The following is an 18,713-nucleotide window of genomic DNA, read 5'->3' as shown; positions in this document are numbered from 1 at the left end:
ATGGTACAGAATTTACCAACCATAGATTAGAAAAGTTTTTGCAGGATGCAGGGATCCAACATAAACGGTCTGCTCCGTATATCGAGAGACGAGGTCAGACATTACAAGCCATGACTAGAACTATGTTGGCAGATTCTGGTTTGCCTGAAAATTTATGGGGTGAGGCTGTTATGTGTGCTAACCATGTGTTAAACAACGTGGTTCATTCCTCTACAGGAGAAATACCATTCACCTTATGGCATGGGAGGAAACCAAATCTTAGTTACTTACACACATTTGGAACCCCAGCTTGGGTACATATTCCATCTAGTTTAAGGAGAAAGGATCAACAGAGAGCCAGAAAAATGTTTTTCGTTGGCTATGAATCAAATCATAGATCTTTTAGATTTTGGGCACAAGGAACTACTCATGTATACTGTAGTGCAAGTGCTAAATTTCTAGAGCACGTAGGATGGGATAAACTAGAGCGTGCAGATTATAGATGTTAGATCAGGCGCAGGAACAGAAGACGTGACCAGCTCGATACATGTAACAACTTTATTTACATAGTAACAAGTAAAAGAAGACTGCTGGCGCGCTGCCGGAGCTCTCCTTATATTCGCTCCCGGCAGACGCACCGCCCCTAGACAGGGATTCAAATCTCCCGCCCGATGGCTGGCAGCCAATCAGGGCGGATGCCCTTATATGGACATAACACTCCTCCCCCCTTAGTCTGAACTGTCAATCTCGTTTACAAAAGTCACGTAGTCGCGCAGGTACGTAGGACGCCTCGGCACCCTAGCTGACCTGCGCAGTCTCACTTGTTCTCCGTCTCCGACCTGGATGGACGGGGCTCTGTCGTCTCCGGGCTCCCTCTCCGGAACCGGGCTTGGTTCGGCTGTCGAGTGAGCGGGGTCACCCCCAGCGCCTCCGGCCGGACCGCAGACCTTGGGTGGCTGGTTCTGGTGGTCTTCTTCCTGGCCTGTGGATCTGTTTCCTCGTCTCGGTGGCTCGGTTCCGACCCGGGAAGAGCGTCTGAGTCTCGGTAAGTCCATCGTTTGCTCCTCCCTGGTCTCCCGGGCGCTGCGGTTCGGTTGCGGTTCGGCCTGGTGCCGGGTAGGTGGTGGTTCTGTTTGGTGCCCTCTGGACCGGCCCGCCGGCTGCGGGAGGTGCTGGCCCGTGTTGCGTTGTCCGACCTCGCAGGGGTGGTGTTGGTCTGCTAGGTCGGGCTGGCGTTGGTCTACCCTGTCTGGTCGGTGGTTGTCGACCTGGTCGGGCTGTTGTTGCGGCACTACCTCTGCGGGGCGGCGGAGGTCTCCCTTGCCGGGGTGGTGCAGGCCTACCTGGCCGGGTTGTTGTCGGCTTTCCCTTCCCCCTAGTCCCTGGTCTACCGTTGGGTGGTGCCTGGGGTCATCCGGGTCGGGGTGTTGTTTCCTGGCTGCCTCTTGTGATGGGCGGGGGTCCCTCTCGCCGGGGAGTCGAGTGCCACCCTTGCCCATAGGTTTGGGGGTGCCCGTCTTGGATGGGTCCCGGTCTACTCGCCTGGAACTGCAGTCTCCCTTGCTGGGCTGGCATGGGCTGCTGTAACTGGTGGGGTGCGCTGCTCCTCCTCTGGGCAGGTCCCGGTCTACCTGCGGGCTGGGTTGGTGGTCCTTGGCCTTGCCGTGCCCGGTGCCCACCTGGCTGGGTTGGTGGTGCCATCCCCCGTGCGGTTGGCCCCGGTCTACCTCGCTGGGCTGCCGGTGTGACAGCATTTGGTAGTGGGCTGGGCCAACCTTGTCGGGGTGGTGCTGCTCTGCCTCGCAGGGGTGTGGTAGGCCTACCTCGTCAGGGTGTTGTAGGCCTACCTCGTCGGGGTGTTGTAGGCCTACCTGGTCTGGGTGTGGTAGGCCTACCTCGCCGGGGTGTTGGAGGCCTACCTCGTCGGGGTGTTGTAGGCCTCCCTCGTCAGGCTGGTTTTCATGTGCCCCCCCCACCTTTTTCGGAGTTGGTCGATGTGGCGTCTCGTGAACTGTCCATCTTCCAACTCAACGATGTAGGATTTGGGCCCGGTTGTGCTGGCAATTTTCCCCTTCAGCCACTTAGGAGAGCCGCTGAAATTCAGCGCGAAGATTGAATCTCCTTTGCTGAAGGCGCGAAGCGGGCGGCTGGCGGTTGCGGTCACTTCCGGGCTGTATTGGGGGTGCAGCCGGTCCAAGGGTGACCTCAACCTTCTGCCCATCAACAGTTCGGCCGGGCTCTTGTGGGTGGTGGCGTGTGGCGTGATGTGCTGTGTGAGGAGGAAGTTGTCTATGCGCTCTTGCCAGTCCCCCGGGCCCATCTTGGTGAGGGCCTCTTTGGTCAGCCGGACCATGCGTTCGGCTTGTCCGTTTCCGGCCGGCCTGTAAGGGGCGGACAGGGCGTGGCGGATGCCCAGTCCTGCCAGGAAGGACTCCATGGCCAGGGATGTGAGCTGGGGGCCGTTGTCTGAGACCAGCACATCCGGTAGGCCGTGTGTGGCAAACAGGTGGCGCAGGGCTCGGATGGTTGCTTCAGTTGTGGTAGATGCCATCGGCACCACCTCGAGCCATTTGGAGAAGGCATCTACCACGATGAGGAGGTGTCGCCCTTGCATCGGACCCGCGAAGTCAATGTGGATCCTCGACCAGGGGTTGCTGGGGGTCTCCCACTTCGCGACTTCGGATTGCGGCGGCGCTGGGCGAACTTCTTGGCACGGGTCACATCTGGAGACCCATTGTTCAATGTCTTTGTCCATGGAGGGCCACCAGACATAACTCCGTGCCAGGGCCTTCATGCGGACGATGCCCGGGTGCCCCTTGTGTAAGGTTTCTAGCGTCCGCCGTTGCAGGGTGCCTGGAATCAGCACCCTGTCTCCCCATAGCAGGCAGCCTTTGATGGTGGACAGCTCCTCCTGTTTCCTTGCGAACGGGCTGAACCTTTCCTCTGGCTTTTCCGCTGGCCACCCTCTGAGGATCCAGGACTTCACTTGGCGGAGTGTGGGGTCCTTTTGGGTGTGGACGGCCACATCTGCGGATGACACCGGGCAGCTGGCGTCGTCATCAATGTGAAGTAGGTGGAGCGTGGGGGCTGGGTCCTCGACCGGCTTCCTCGACGGGCATCTGCTGAGGGCGTCAGCGTTCCCTATGGCTGTGCCTGGCTGGTGCACGAGCCTATAGGAGTAGCCAGCTAGGAAGATGGCCCATCTCGTCATTCTTGGGGACATGAAGGTCGGGGTTGGTTGGTCGCCTGCGAGGAGTCCCAGGAGCGGCTTGTGGTCTGTGACTATGGTGAAGCGTCTTCCGTAGAGGTATTCGTGGAAGCGCTTCACTCCAGCCACGATGGCCAGGGCTTCTTTGTCCAGCTGGCTATAGTTCCGTTCTGCGCCGGACATAGTCTTTGAAAAGTACGCGATTGGGGCTTCCGAGCCATTGGGCAGTTCGTGGCTGAGGACTGCCCCCACCCCGTAAGGCGACGCGTCGCAGGTCAGTCTGATGGGGAGCGTCTCGCTGTACTGGATGAGGACGCTTTTGGACGTCAATAGTCCTTTGATGGCCCGGAATGCCGCTTCCTCTCCCTGGCCCCACTTCCAGGAAGCCGATTTCCCCAGCAGGCGGTGGAGTGGCTCAGCAACTGTGGCTTTCTGTTTTAAGAAAATGGCGTAGAAGTTGAGCAACCCAAGGAAAGCCTGAAGCTCCGTTTTGTTTTTTGGGCTTGGAGCTTCATGGATTGCTTCCACTTTTGATTTGGTGGGGTGTATGCCTGTGCTATCAATGAGGAAGCCCAGGAACTCGACTTCCTGTACTCCTATGATGCACTTGTCCCGCCTGACCCTCAAACCCTTGTCCTTGAACCGCTGCAGGACAAGCCTGAGCCTTTCAAGGAGTTGGGGTCTCGAGTCACCGGAGATGAGCACATCATCGAAGTAAGGCACCACCCCTGGAACGCCTTGGAGAAGGCGTTCCATCATGGATTGGAATATGCCAGGGGCAGCGCTGACTCCAAATTGGAGGCGGTTACATTTAAATGCCCCTCTGTGCGTGACAATTGTCTGAGCCTCCGCCGTTTTGTCATCCACTGGCAGTTGCTGGTAAGCCTGGGCCAGGTCCAGTTTCGCGAAAATTGATCCAGATCCCAGGGAATGCAGCAGGTGTTGCACCACTGGGACTGGGTATGCGCTCTGTGCCAACGCCTTGTTGATGGTACAACGGTAGTCAGCACAGATGCGCACAGACCCATCATGCTTCAGTGGGGTCACAATGGGGGTCTCCCATGAGGCATGATCGATCGGTTCCAGTACGCCCTGGGCGATCAGCTTATCCAGCTGTTCATCTACTTTCGGCCGCAGGGCAAATGGAACTCGGCGGGGCTTGAGCCTGATTGGGGTGATTCCCTTGTCCAGATTAAAGGAGATTGGCCTCCCCACAAATTTCCCCAGCTTACCATCGAAGACTTCTTTGAACTCTTCGATGATGGAGTCGAGTTCGTCCCTGCGGATCTCGTGGATGCCCTGAAGTGAAAGTCCTAGAGGCTTGAACCACTCCACGCCCAGCAGGTTCGGTCGGCTGTGCTGCACGATGGTGATGGGCAGCTTTCCATCGAAGTCGTTGTACTTCACATGGATGGTTGCTCTGCCTAGGATGTCGATGGGGTTTCCATTAAAGTCCACAAGTTTGTCTTTCGGGGCTTTCAGCTGGGTCCTTTTGTATGCCGGTTTCAGCTGTTGTAGGTGCTGCCAGTCCATGATGGAGAAGGCGGATCCGGAGTCTACCTCCATCTTGCACGGAGACCCCTCTGCTAGCAGCGTCACGTGGAACTTGGTGGTCCCCTCGTCGCTTGTGTGAGCAATGGTGGTGGTCTGGTGCACCGTTCTGTTTCGGGGATATTCCTCCTCCCCGCGCCGGGACTGGTTTGAGGACCGTTTGGATGTCCTCTGGTTATCTTTGCGATTTTCCCGGAATCACGGTCTGGGCGGCTCCGGGGCTGGGTCTGTGGCTCTGCAGGCCTCGGCGATGTGGCCCCTCTTCAGGCATCGGCGGCAGGTCGCGTCCCTCCATCTGCAGGTCGCTCTGGGGTGGTCGCCTCTGCAGCTGCCGCATCGCTCTCCGCGGTCGCCATGCGGTGGGGTTTCCCGCCTGGGAGGGCGGGACACCTTGTGGACGGCCATTTCCTCATCAGACTCGGATTGAGTGGTTGCCTCGTCTGATGAGGTTGGGCCCGACTTGTGGATCTTATGGATCCCTCTTGCTTTTACCATTGCAGCGGCTGCTTGTTCGGACGTTTCCGCCGCTGTTGCCTCGTCGAGGACGTCTTTAAGCGGAATCTTCTTCCTGCTGAGGAATTTCTTCTGCAGCCCCACATCTCGCATTCCAAACACAATGCGGTCCCGGATGGCATTGTCCACATTGTCGAACTCACAGTTGGCAGCGAGTTGGCGGAGCGCTGCCACGAATTCTTTGATTGATTCACCTTCCCGCTGGTTTCTTTGCTGGAAGGTGAACCTGTTTGCGATGGGGGTGCCTGTAGGTGCATAGTGCTCCTGTAAGACGTCCTGCAGGTCATTCCAGGACATCTCCTCGATGTCCCTAGGTGCCACGAGGTCCATCGCCATCTCTAAGACGTCCGATCCGCAATGAGCCAGGAAGAGGGCTCTTTTCCTCTCATCATCGAGGTTCTGGTATCCATTGCCTCGCAGGAACTGCCGGAATCGGACCATGTATGACCTCCACTTCTCCCGGGATGGGTCGAACGGGTTCAGCGCGGTCATCGGGGCTTGCGGGGTAGCCATTCTGGAAAGTCGCTGTGGTGGAGTGACTTCAGCTCTTGGGCGATCGTGCCGTGAGTCTTTCTCAGGTTCTCTTCTCTAGTCCTTCGTCGCCAGTGTTAGATCAGGCGCAGGAACAGAAGACGTGACCAGCTCGATACATGTAACAACTTTATTTACATAGTAACAAGTAAAAGAAGACTGCTGGCGCGCTGCCGGAGCTCTCCTTATATTCGCTCCCGGCAGACGCACCGCCCCTAGACAGGGATTCAAATCTCCCGCCCGATGGCTGGCAGCCAATCAGGGCGGATGCCCTTATATGGACATAACAATAGACATGATGATAATACTGTTAGTATAAAGCATAATATTCCTGATGATATTCCTGAGGATTTAGATGATGTAGAATCCTCTATCAAGGAGGAAGAACAGGAAGTAGGCTTAGAGGATGCAGTTTTAGGGGAGGAGTCAGATGAATCATCTGCTGTAAGTCCTGTTTTACCTAGGAGATCTACTAGGGAAAGGAATCCACCTGATCGATATAAAGCAACCGTAGTTTGCCAAGTGAATATTGAGCCTTCAAGTTTTGAGGATATCAGGCTTTATCCTGAAAAGGAGCAGAATGCTTGGAAGGAGGCAATGAGTAAGGAAATTAATTCTTTAACTAAGTTAGGTGTTTATGAAACTGTGAAATTGCCACCTGGTGAAAAGTTAATAGGTTGTAGATGGGTTTACAAAATTAAGAAAAGCATAGATGGCACAGTAACCCATAAAGCTCGCCTTGTAGCTCAAGGTTTTTCTCAGACCGAAAAGGATTTCGATGAGGTTTTTGTTCCTAGTCTACGAGCGAGTACTTTACGAACAATGCTAGTGTGGGAGGCTAAGCATAAATATAGCATTAACCATATAGATGTAGAGACAGCATACTTGCATGCTCCATTGAGACATACCATCTATATGAAGAAGCCTTTAGGAGTTGAAACACAAAACCACACTGATTGTTGGAAGTTAAATAAAAGCCTTTATGGTTTGAAACAATCAGGGTTTGAATGGAACCAATGTATAGTGAAAGAGCTAAATAGGATCGGTTTTCATGAAGGTGTAGCGGATAAGTGTCTCTTTAAAAGAGAAAATAATGGTGTAGTATCATTTTTGTTATTGTTTACAGATGATATAGCCATAATAACTAAAACTGACAAGGAAGCCGTAGATATTGTTAAACTGTTAGAAACCAAATTTAAGATCAGAAATTTGGGAAATATTAGGCATTATTTAGGTCTAGATATAAATCAAACAACTAGAGGTTATAAAATATCTCAATCTAGCAAAATAAGCCAAATGTTGAAACGTTACGGCATGGAGCTATGTAAGCCAGCTAAAACGCCTATGGCACAGGATTTTCAACAAGGTGAAATCCAAAGTCCTAAATTTAGTAAGGAAATCTACCAGTCTCTTATAGGTAGTCTATCTTATATAAGCAATTGGTCAAGACCCGATATTTCATTTGGAGTAAACCAATTAGCGAAATATAATGCAGAGCCAACTGATAGGCATTGGCAGGCCGCAAAGCGTATATTAAGATATCTGAAAATGACGATGCATTATGCATTGTATCTAGAACCTAACAATGATTTAGTATTAAGTGCATATGCTGATGCCAGTTTTGCTACTGATGTGACCACCAGAAAGTCCACATCAGGTATAGCTATCATGTTAGACAATTGTTTGATTGGCTGGAAATCAATTCGTCAAAAACATATTAGTCTTTCGACTATGGAGGCAGAGTTTTCATGTTTGTCACTAGTTTGTACAGATTTGATTTATTATAAACAACTAATGATGGATATTGGTGTAAATATGGATTATCCAATTGTAATACATAAAGACAACCAAGCTGCTATAAAAATGGCAACAAATTTAGCAGTGAAAACTAGAACTAAGTATACTGACATTAGGTATCTGAATGTTCGTCAGTGTATCCAAAGCAACATGGTTAAGTTGGAATATTGTATGTCAGAAGACAATATAGCTGATAATTTTACCAAGGCACAAGGTGCTATCAAACATAGAACGTGTTGTGAAAGCTATGGATTAAGAATCTAAACTGTATATATTGACCTGTCCAAAGGGGAGAATGTTAGGATATGGTTTGAGCCTAACTATGTTGTCCAGGCAATATAAGTGTACTGTTACTTTATCTGTATATGTATTATGTGACTTTAATGCTGAGTCATGCTGTAATTACATAATTACTGGTTGTGAGAATATTTAAGCAAGGTACTGCAACGTGTTCAGTTGCTGCTATGATATGCTGTTGAGAGGTTGCTGCTATGATATGCTGTTGAGAGGTTGCTGCTATGATGCTGCTGTTGATGATGAAGCTGTGATGATAAGCTATCATTGAGAGGAGGTGCTATCTGTAATTATCATTGGATGGATCTGCAACCATCGTGGTTTGTGAACCAGAGTGAGTTTGTTATTCTAACCAACTACTGTTTGTTGAGTAAGAAGATTCTGTAACTACTGGACTGATTTACTGGCAAAGACTTGGAATTTGTTTAAAGACTATGAGACTGTTTTTCTACTATAAAGTAAGCTTTTAATAAACCAATTTGCTTATCTCTTATTCATTGCTCTCAGCAACGTTTCACTGTGCAATCTACTCTGCTGGTTGGTAACACAACAACAATAACCTTAACAGGAACCATTTAAATATCAGAATTAGTTGTAATGGAGAAGAAGCTTGTAATTAGCAAAAACAAAATATTTTGGGTATAATAAATTATAGGTGGAAATGTGGAATAAATTTTAAAGTGAATTGATTTTGAAATGTTTTTAAGAGAGGAGTAAAATATTTTATGTTGGTCATTAGATGTGATTCAAAAGAAACATTGATTTGATTTGGGTCTTTGAAGTAAGGAAAATACATGAAATACTAATTGTTAAAATGATAAATGAATATTATAAAGAGCTGTCTAGATTTGGAGTTTAAGATTTATTTATTTATTTATTTATTTTATTTCTTTTATAAAATTTGTATGCTGCCCTATCTCCAAGGACTCAGGGCGGCTCACAACGACAGTCGACCAAGCGACTGTTAAAAACAATGAATATACATAAAAATCAAGAAAGTTTTTTTTAAAAAACAATTAAAATATACTACCCCATCAGTCCAGGCCGGGGGACATAAATAGCCAGGTTTTCAATTCACGGTGGAAGGTGCGAAGGTCAGGGGCCAACCGGAGTCCCAAGGGAAGTTGATTCCAAAGGGTGGGGGCGCTCACAGAGAAGGCTCTACCCCTGGAAGTCGCCAGCGGACATTGTCTAGCCGATGGCACCCTGAGTAGGCCCTCTCTGTGAGAGCGCACTGTGCGATGGGAAGTTGATGCTGGTTGCAGGTGGTCTGACAAATAACCTGGGCCTAAGCCATGAAGGGCTTTATAGTTTAACACCAGCACCTTGAATCTCACCCGGAGGGCAACCGGCAACCAATGCAAGCCGTGCAGGAGTGGTGTTATATGGGAGTATCAGGTCTCTCCCGCAACAACCCGCGCGGCCGCATTCTGTGCCAGCTGAAGCCTCCGGGTGGTCTTCACGGGCAGCCCCAGGTAGAGAGCATTGCAGTAGTCGATCCGGGAGGTGACTAGCGCACGAGTGACTGTGTGTAGGGCATCTCGGTCCAGGTATGGGCGCAACTGGCGCACCAGGCGAACCTGGGCAAACGCCCCCCCGGTCACAGCTGTGATATGACCCTCCAGACTCAGCCGTGAATCCAAGAGGACACCCATGTTGCGCGCCCTGTCTACGGGGGGCAACACCTCGCCCCCAATAGACAGCGTTGGAACCTCTCGCTCGGCCCGAGATGCCGGTATCCACAGCCACTCAGTCTTGGCTGGATTAAGTCGAAACCGGTTATTCCCCATCCAGATCCATACCGCCTCCAGGCACCGGGACATCACGTCGAGGGAGTCGCTGGGCTGGTTCAGGGTGGATATAAAAAGCTGGGTATCATCAGCATACTGATGACACCCCACCCCAAAACCACGGATGATCTCTCCCAGCGGCTTCATATAAATGTTGAACAGAAGGGGCGAGAGGACTGACCCCTGGGGCACCCCGCAAGTGAGGGGCCTCATGGCCGACCTCTGCCCCCCTGCCAACACCGCTTGCGTACAACCCGAGAGGTAGGAGGCTGTTGTGGCCCCGCCCTCTGAGCCTATCCCATTGGAGGAAGAAAGCTTCGAGCATGAGGAAGAGGAGTCAGCCAGGCCTCCCTCTCCAGGCCCCTCCCCTCTGGCACTGTCTCAGGTGCCGGCCGAGGGAGAGGAGATTAGCAGGGAGAAAGGTGTCTCGGATGAGAGTGAAGGAGAGACATCATTCCTGGACGCACGCCTCCGAAGGCGTGATAAACGATTGCAGCAGCTCAGGAGGCGTGCTAGGGATTAGAACTGAGTCACTGGACCACACCCCAGAGACTATATAATAGAGGGTGGTGGCCAGTGATCCCTGTGACGAACAAAAATAAACCTTGGATAGTCACTAAAGCCTCGTCCGAAACTGCTGAGAGGAATATTTATTTTTGTTGGACTCTTGTACGCTGAGTATATTATCTTTCTGTTTCTGTGGAAATAAAGCACTTGTCAGACGGTGTGTATATCGCTGCCAAGTTGGAGATAAAGACCTGGGTGTGTGCCAAGTGCTTCCTTAACCCTCGGCTGGCTGTGTTTGTGTGTGTGTGTGGACGGGGACAGATCAGAGGCGAACCACCGTAAAACGGTGCCACCCACTCCCAACCCCTTGAGGCGTCGCAGCATGATACCATGGTCGATGGTATCAAAAGCCGCCGAGAGATCTAATAGGACCAGGACCGAGGAATCACCCCTGTTCCGAGCCCTCCAGAGAGCATCCACCAACGCGACCAATGCCGTCTCCGTGCTGTAACCGGGCCTGTAACCCGATTGACACGGATCTAGGTAATCTGCTTCATCCAGGGCCACCGGAAACTGACATGCCACCACGCTCTCAACAACCTTCGCCAAAAAGCGAGACTGGATGAAAGTTGCCCAAAATGGTTGGATCCAAGGCAGGTTTCTTAAGGAGGGGCCTAACCACCGCCTCCTTCAAGGTGGCGGGAAAACTCCCTCCATCCAAGGATGCCATTATCACTGCCTGGATCCAACTGCGTGTCACCTCCCGAGCTGCATAAACCAGCCAGGAGGGACACGGGTCCAGTATGCAAGTGGTCGCACTCAGCTTCCTCATGATCCTGTCCACTTCCTTTGGGGTAACAGGATGGAACTCTTCCCAGACAACAAGACCCGCCGCCTCCCCACCATCCGACCCTGCCCAGTCAGAGTCCAAGCCGTCTCGAATCTGAGCGATCTTGTCCCACAGATGTTGGCTAAACTCCTCGGCTCGCCCCCGCAAAGGGTCCTTCCCCGCCCTCTGATACAGGAGGGAGCGGGATACCCTGAACAGGGCAGCCGGGCGATTATCTGCGGACGCGATGAGGGCGGAGAAGTATGTACAGTTGCAAGAAAAAGTATGTGAACCCCTTGGGATTACGTGGAGTTTTGCATGAATTGGTCATAAAATGTGCTCTGAACTTCATCTAAGTCACAACAATAAAAAAACACAGTCTGCTTAAAATAATACTACACAAGCATTAGATGTTGCCATGGTTTAATTGAACATAACATGTAAACATTCACAGTGCAGGGAGGAAAAAGTATGTGAGCCCCTAGCCTAATGACTTCTCCAAGAGCTAATGGGAGCCAGGAGTGAGCCAACCTTGACTCCAATCAGTGTGATGATATTGGATGTGTTGCTGACAGCTGTCCTGCCCTTTAAAAACACACACCTGTTTTGGGTTTACTGGTTTCAAGAAGCACTGTCTGATGTGAACCATGCCTCGCAGAAAAGAGCTCTCAGAAGACCTACGATCAAGAATTGTTGACTTGCATGAAGCTGGAAAGGGTTACAAAAGTATCTCCAAAAGCCTTGATGTTCATGTGTCCACGGTAAGACAGACTGTCTACAAATGGAGAAAGTTTAGCACTGTTGCTACTCTCCCTAGGCGTGGTCGTCCTGTAAAAATGACTGCAAGAGCACAGCGCAGAATGCTTCATGAGGTGAAGAAGAATCCTAGAGTGTCAGCTAAAGACCTACAGAAATCTCTGGCACATGCTAACATTTTTGTTGACACATCTACAATAAGGAAAACATTAAACAAGAATGGAGTACATGGGAGGACACCACGGAGGAAGCCATTGCTGTCCAAAAAAAATATTGCAGCACGTTTGAAGTTTGCAAAAGAGCACCTGGATGTTCCACAGCACTACTGGCAAAATATACTGTGGACAGATGAAACCAAAATTGAGTTGTTTGGGAAGAACACACAACACTATGTGTGGAGAAAAAAAGGCACAGTACACCAACATCAAAACCTCATCCCCACTGTAAAACATGGCGGAGGGAGCATCATGGTTTGGGGCTGCTTTGCTGCCTCAGGGCCTGGACGGATTGTTGTCATTGATGGGAAAATGAATTCCAGAGTTTATCAAGACATTTTGCAGGAAAACGTACGACCATCTGTCCGCCAACTGAAGCTCCGCAGAGGATGGGTGATGCAACAGGACAATGACCCAAAGCATACAAGTAATTCAACAAAAAAATGGCTTCAACAGCACAGAATACGCCTTCTGGAGTGGCCCAGTCAGAGTCCTGACCTCAACCCGATTGCAATGCTGTGGCATGACCTTAAGAGAGCGATTCACACCAGACATCCCAAGAATATTGCTACACTGAAACAGTTTTGTGAAGAGGAGTGGTCCAAAATTACTCCAGATCGTTGTGCAGGTCTGATCTGCAACTACAGGAAACGTTTGGTTGAGGTTACTGCTGCCAAAGGAGGGTCAACCAGTTATTAAGTCCAAAGGTTCACATACTTTTTCCTCCCTGCACTGTGAATGTTTACATGTTATGTTCCATTAAACCATGGCAACATCTAATGTTTGTGTAGTATTATTTTAAGCAGACTGTGTTTTTCTATTGTTGTGACTTAGATGAAGTTCAGAGCACATTTTATGACCAATTCATGCAAAACTCCACGTAATCCCAAGGGGTTCACATACTTTTTCTTGCAACTGTATGCTTCGCCACCGCCATCACCTCCAGGTAAGACCGTGTAAACGATCTTAGCAGGGCTCGGTCAGGTTCGGAACGACTAGTCCTCCAATGGCTCTCTAGGCCTCTCCTCCTGAGCTCCCCCGAAGCTCCTCAGTATACCAAGGAGCAAGCCGGGGTCTGCGCCGGGTCAGAGGCCTCAAAGGCACAACACGGTCGAGAGCCCCAGCAGTCGCCCTATCCCAGGCCTCCACCAGGGTCTCCACCGGGGCGTGGGAGAGAGAGAGGAATCATCCCAAGTTCCGTCTGGAACCTCTCAGGGTCCATCAGGCGCCTGGGGCGGAACCAGATGGTCGGTTCCGCATCCCAGCAAGGTGGGGCAGCTTTCTGGAAGTCCAACCAGAGGAGATGATGGTCGGTCCATGACAGGGGGGAAGCAACAAATACCCCCCCACCGAACATAACACGCCACTGCTCCGAGATGAAAACAAGATCGGGTGTGTGCCCTCCCTCATGAGTCGGTCCCTGAATAATCTGAGTCAGGTCCATGGCCGCCATGGATGCCATGAACTCCCGAGCCACCCCCGCCCAGGGAAGGCAGGTTGAAGTCCCCCAGCACCATAAGCCTGGGGAGCTCCACCATCAACCCCGACAGAGTGTCGAGTAGGCCAGGCAGGGCCGCTGCCACGCAGCTGGGAGATAGGTACGTGATCAGCAGGCCCAACTGACCCTGTGGACCCCATCTCATGAGGAGGGTTTCACATCTGTCTATCTGCGGAACAGTGACCTCCCGCGGACTAAGGGCTTCCCTGATAACAACCGCCACCCCACCTCCCCTTCCCTGGGCCCTCGGTTGGTGCAGCACCCGGAAACCTGGTGGGCAAAGCTCAGTCAGAGGGACACCTCCCTCTGAGCCCAACCAGGTTTCCGTAATGCAAGCCAGGTCTGCATTTTCCTCCTCAATCAAATCCCGAATGAGGGGAGCTTTGTGAACCACAGACCTGGCATTAAAATAGACCAACCGGAGCCCAGTGTCCTTCTCTCTCAAACCCCCAGGAAGTCGGATAGAACCAGGAGGGTCGGAGCACGCCACCGCTCGAAGACAGCGGGGGCGAGCTCCCGAATTTTGATACGGCCCTCCGTTCATCCACCTGCCTCCATTCCCAATCACAACCGGAATATGAGCTCCCACCCTTTCCCATCCATTTAGGGTGATACATAGTAGAATGTCCAATGCTAGAATAAGATGTTAGACTGAATGACAAAAATTGGGTTTAGATTTGTTCTCTTTTTTTTCCTTTTTAATTTAATTTAATTTAATTTAATTTAATTTCCAATTTATATACCGCCCTTCTCCCTGAGGACTCAGGGCGGTGTACAGCCAAGATAAAAAACATAGAATACAAATATTAAAACATTTAAAAATATATATAAATTTTGGCCCGAAAGTTAAGAATCACAAACTAATTAAAAGAATTTAAAAATTTCTTCTAAGCCAACCCGGCTTGCTGAAAAAGATAGGTTTTCAGGGAACGACGGAAGGCATTGAGGTCATGGATTCTTCTTATCTCTGGGGGCAACTGATTCCAGAGGGTGGGAGCCCCCACAGAGAAGGCCCTCCCCCTGGGGGCCACCAGCCTACATTGTTTGGCTGATGGCACCCTGAGGAGGCCCTCTCTGTGGGAGTGCACGGGTCGATGGGAGGTCGTTGGTAGCAGCAGGCGGTCTCGGAGATAGCTAGGCCCTATGCCATGGAGCGCTTTAAAGGTGATAACCAACACCTTGAAGCGCACCCGGAAGACCACCGGGAGCCAGTGCAGCTCGCGCAGGAGTGGTGTTACATGGGAGCATGTTACATGTTACATGTTTTCCCCCCCTTTCTTTAAGATGTTAATGGATGAAATTTGGAACTTATACTTATTTTATACCGGATCACACCCTTGCTCTAAAAAGATGTGTTTTATGTTTTATGTTTAAAAATAAATAAAAAAATAAAATAATAATAAAAAAAAGAAATAAGGGGCAGAGGATACTGATTGTGTGCAGCGATGGTGTTTAATTTGCGATAGTCGCAAGAGAGCTGCAAGTCTCAGGTCTTCTTCTTCACGAACAACACCGGTGCGGACACTGGCGATGACGAGGGCTGGATAAAACCCCGAGCCAGATTTTTCTCCAGGAAGTCCCGCAATGCGGCCAGCTCAGGGTCTGACATAAGGGTACAAACGCCCCACTGGGAGCGGCGTGTGCGGAAGGAAATCGATGGGGCAGTCGTATGGCTGGTGCGGGGGCAAGTGGTCCGCCTCTTGCTCACTGAAGACGTCTGCAAAGTCCGCCAGGTCGGAAGTCAGGGGCACCCTGGGCAGACTCAGCAACTGGCCTACACAGACTTGGTGGGTGTGGTCCACGCATTGCAAACTCGGAAAGGTGATGAGGTTCTGGGACCAGTAGATTTGCGGATCATGCGTCCGGAGCCAAGCCAAGACCAAGACCACGGGGAAATGCAGGCCGGAGGTAATGTAAAACTGGATGGCTTCCTCATGAGAGCCGATGGCCAGGCGCAAGGGTTGTGTGGCAGCCTTAATTGGCCCAGACAGAAGCACCCGGCCATCAATGGTCTCCACGAACAGAGGTGGGTCCACTGGGCAGTGAGGAACAGCACATATGGCCACAAACGCTGCGTCCATAAAGTTTGTGGTGGCCCCGGAGTCGACCAGGGCGTGTACCAGAATTCCCTGTGAACTACCGGACAGGAACACTCGTGCAGCCAGGATCAAGTGCCGGGGGGGGGGGGGCAACGTCCAATGGGCGTGGTTCTGTGTTGGTGAGCGCCTGACCCAGTGCATCCAACTAGGTCGGACTCGGGGCGTTTCCTGACAGGATGTTCTGAGGCTGTTGGGCAGACCCAGTAGTCGACGCCTCTCATCCCTTCTTGGGGCAAGAGGCGGCCATGTGCCCAGGTTCCCCGCAGTAGAAACACAAACCTCCCGAGCGCCGTTGGTTCTTCTCCGTCACCGACAGGTGGGGCCTGGCTGCGCCTAATTCCATGGGTTCCTCCCGCGGAACCGGGGTCTTGCGCACAACTGGGACCACCCAGGTCTCCTGGGAGGCATGGTGACTCCCCAGCCACTGCAACCGAGCATCAGTCCGAACACAAAGATGGACCAGCTCGTCCTGCAACTCCTCCGACAACCCATCTTGGAAAGCATCCATGAGGGCAGCCTCGTTCCAGGCCGAATCTTGGCTAAGCAGCCTAAACTCGCTTATATACTCCTGTAGAGGGCGCCAGGGTTTTCAGGCATTGGGTAGCAGTCTGAGTCATAAAGGGGTCCCCGTACATCAGCCTGAGGTGGTCACAAAACCCCCGGAAATTATCCAGCAAAGGGCTAGCCTGGACCAGCAGGGGCGTGGCCCATCGGGCCGCAGCGCCGGAGAGAAGGCTAATCATAAACCCCATTTTATCCCGGTCAGTGGGGAAGTCCTCAGCTCTCAGGCTGATAAAGAGCTGGCATTGTCCCCAAAATGCTGGAAACATAGCTTGGTTCCCATTGAATTTATCAGGCACCGCCACCGGGCATTTCCTCCAGGGAGGTGGAGCAGCATGAGCTTGAAGCCGAGCCACCTGTGCTGCCAGCAAGGCCACCTGTTGGGTGAGCTGAGTGTTCTCTGCACAAAGCTGCTCCATGTTAGCAGAGGGTTGTTGATGGTAGGAGACTAACTGTTCTGACCCAGCCTTAGCAGAAACAAGAAACAGACTCCTTGTCCTGAAAAACCCCTCTTTATTATCTCCTGTGAATTAATGGCATTCACACACCAAAAAGTCCAGGCAATAATCCTTCAAAGAGTTAACTGCATTAACAGACCTTATCAGTTCCTTGAGATAATTGCCAGGCCGGGAGCTGCCAGCTGCAAAGCTATAAATTAAGTTCTGGCAAGCAGTCTCTGAGGCACAAAACACAATGAGCCAAATCTTCCGAAATCCAAACAGTTGTCTCCTACAACCACCACTCCCCTTTCCTTCTATTTATTCCCCAGCCAGGGAGGGGCCATTCAGCGTCCATGTGTGCCTTGCTTCCCAAGTTGACTCCTTGTCCTCAGTTGTTCTCCTCTCCTAACAGCTCTGCGCACACACGCATCTGGAACAGGCCCCAGCTGTTCTTCCTCCCCACTTATTTATCTCAGCTTCTGAAGGCATCTGCTTCTCCAGGGGCTGGGAAATGTCGGATGGCCCTGGCTCTATCTCTGCTTCCGATGCAGAGCATCCATCAGAGCCTTCCTCAGACTCTAGAACTGGCCCAAGTTTCTCCGCAACCTCATTTGAGTCTGCTGCCAGCTCTGCTGGCAGCTGGCAGGCCACAACACATGGTGACTTCATGAACATTTCTAGTTATAAATTTTCTTCTGTATTTTTTTCCAACTTCACAATCGAGACCATAGCCCTGAGATTTTCTGGTGGTCTCCCATTCAAATACTGACAAGGTCTGACTTTGCTTAGATTTTCAAGATCAAACAGTATTAGTTCATAGGAAGGTTTAACCTAATAGAATATCAAAATTACTTACCACAGAGAATAATAAATAAGAGTATCTACCTAGATACCAGTTATCTTGAAATCTTTTGGAATGAAATTAACAATTCACATAGTTTAAGCACATTTATAGCATAAAATTACAAAGGAGCAATTTTTTTTCAAGTAATATGCTTAGATAGATAGATAGATGCATAGATAGATAGATAGATAGATAGATAGATAGATAGATAGATAGATAGATAGATAGATAGATAGATTTAGTCACCTTGTTTATTTTAAATTCCTTCAATTCCATACTTTCTGGGTGTTTAAACTGAGTGCTATTAGGAACAGAAATAACAGGAATAGCATAGGTAGGCTTTATGGGCTGTCGATGTACCATTACTTCAGACATGATCTCTCCATTATAATCACCCAAATTGTATCTGGAAAATAAAGAAAAAGTTTGAATTTACCAGAACTTTTAAATGTTAATTTATATACTAAATATCTGTATCTTTATTAACTTGTGAATCTACATCAGCATTTCCCTACTTGGGCAACTTCCAAATACATGGACTTTATTTTTGACAGTTCTTATCCAGCATGGACATTTTTTTAAAAAAAAAATTTTTGATTTATATGCCGCCCTTCTCCGGAGACTCAGGGCGGCTTACAATGCGTTAAGCAATAGCCTTCATACTTTTGTATATTTTATACAAAGTCAGCTTATTGCCCGCACAAACTGGGTCCTCATTTCACCTACCTTAGAAAGGATGGAAGGCTGAGTCAACCTTGAGCCTTGGAGAGATTCGAACCAGCAGTAATTGCAGGCAGCTGTGTTAATAACAGGGTGCTTAGACCACTGTACTATCAAGGCTCTTGTTGACAGTTTTTTGCAGTTCAAGGTGATGCATCTGGAAATTGCCCACTGAAAACTACTGATCTAGAACCGAGTGTTACATAAAAGTCTTACTCAAGAAGAAAAAGTACCATTACAGAAATACTTAGAATATACATTCTGAAAGGATAATTGCAGTAAGCATGCAAAATGTTTCACATTTGAAGTGTTCTGAGATCAACATATCTCTTTTCAGCTTGGAAAAAAGAATCAGCTTCAAAAAGGGCTGTTCAGACTTCACAGAAGCATTCTGAGCTTGAGAACCAAGGTGCTTAGAGCGCTAAATATTTTATAAACCTCAGATACTGTAACAGTGAGAATAACATATTTTCAGTCAGTATTTTCAACTCTAAAAGTGTAATGGATCTTTAACGATATTATTTCAAGCAAAGCAGACTTATTCTACTTTGGTCATTACCAAGTATTACCATGGATTTCTA

At 49.9% G+C, this 18,713-nt stretch overlaps 1 protein-coding gene across 11 annotated transcripts in view; it reads right to left on the bottom strand.

Moving 5' to 3' along the window:
- Nucleotides 1-18,713, bottom strand: part of EPC1 (enhancer of polycomb homolog 1) — a 331,961-nt gene that overhangs the window by 138,315 nt on the left and 174,933 nt on the right. For all 11 annotated transcript variants that reach the window (XM_070944627.1, XM_070944631.1, XM_070944629.1 and 8 more), the window contains exon 6: nt 17,659-17,818. In XM_070944627.1, the coding sequence (XP_070800728.1) occupies nt 17,659-17,818 (160 nt within the window). The remainder of the gene's footprint in view (nt 1-17,658; nt 17,819-18,713) is intronic.

This window comes from Pituophis catenifer, unplaced genomic scaffold (assembly GCF_029215685.1).
Source record: "Pituophis catenifer annectens isolate HBS135680 unplaced genomic scaffold, rPitCat1.0.hap2 SCAF_5, whole genome shotgun sequence".
NCBI classification, from domain to species: Eukaryota; Metazoa; Chordata; class Lepidosauria; order Squamata; family Colubridae; genus Pituophis; species Pituophis catenifer.
This window is presented reverse-complemented; position numbering and strand designations above follow the sequence as displayed.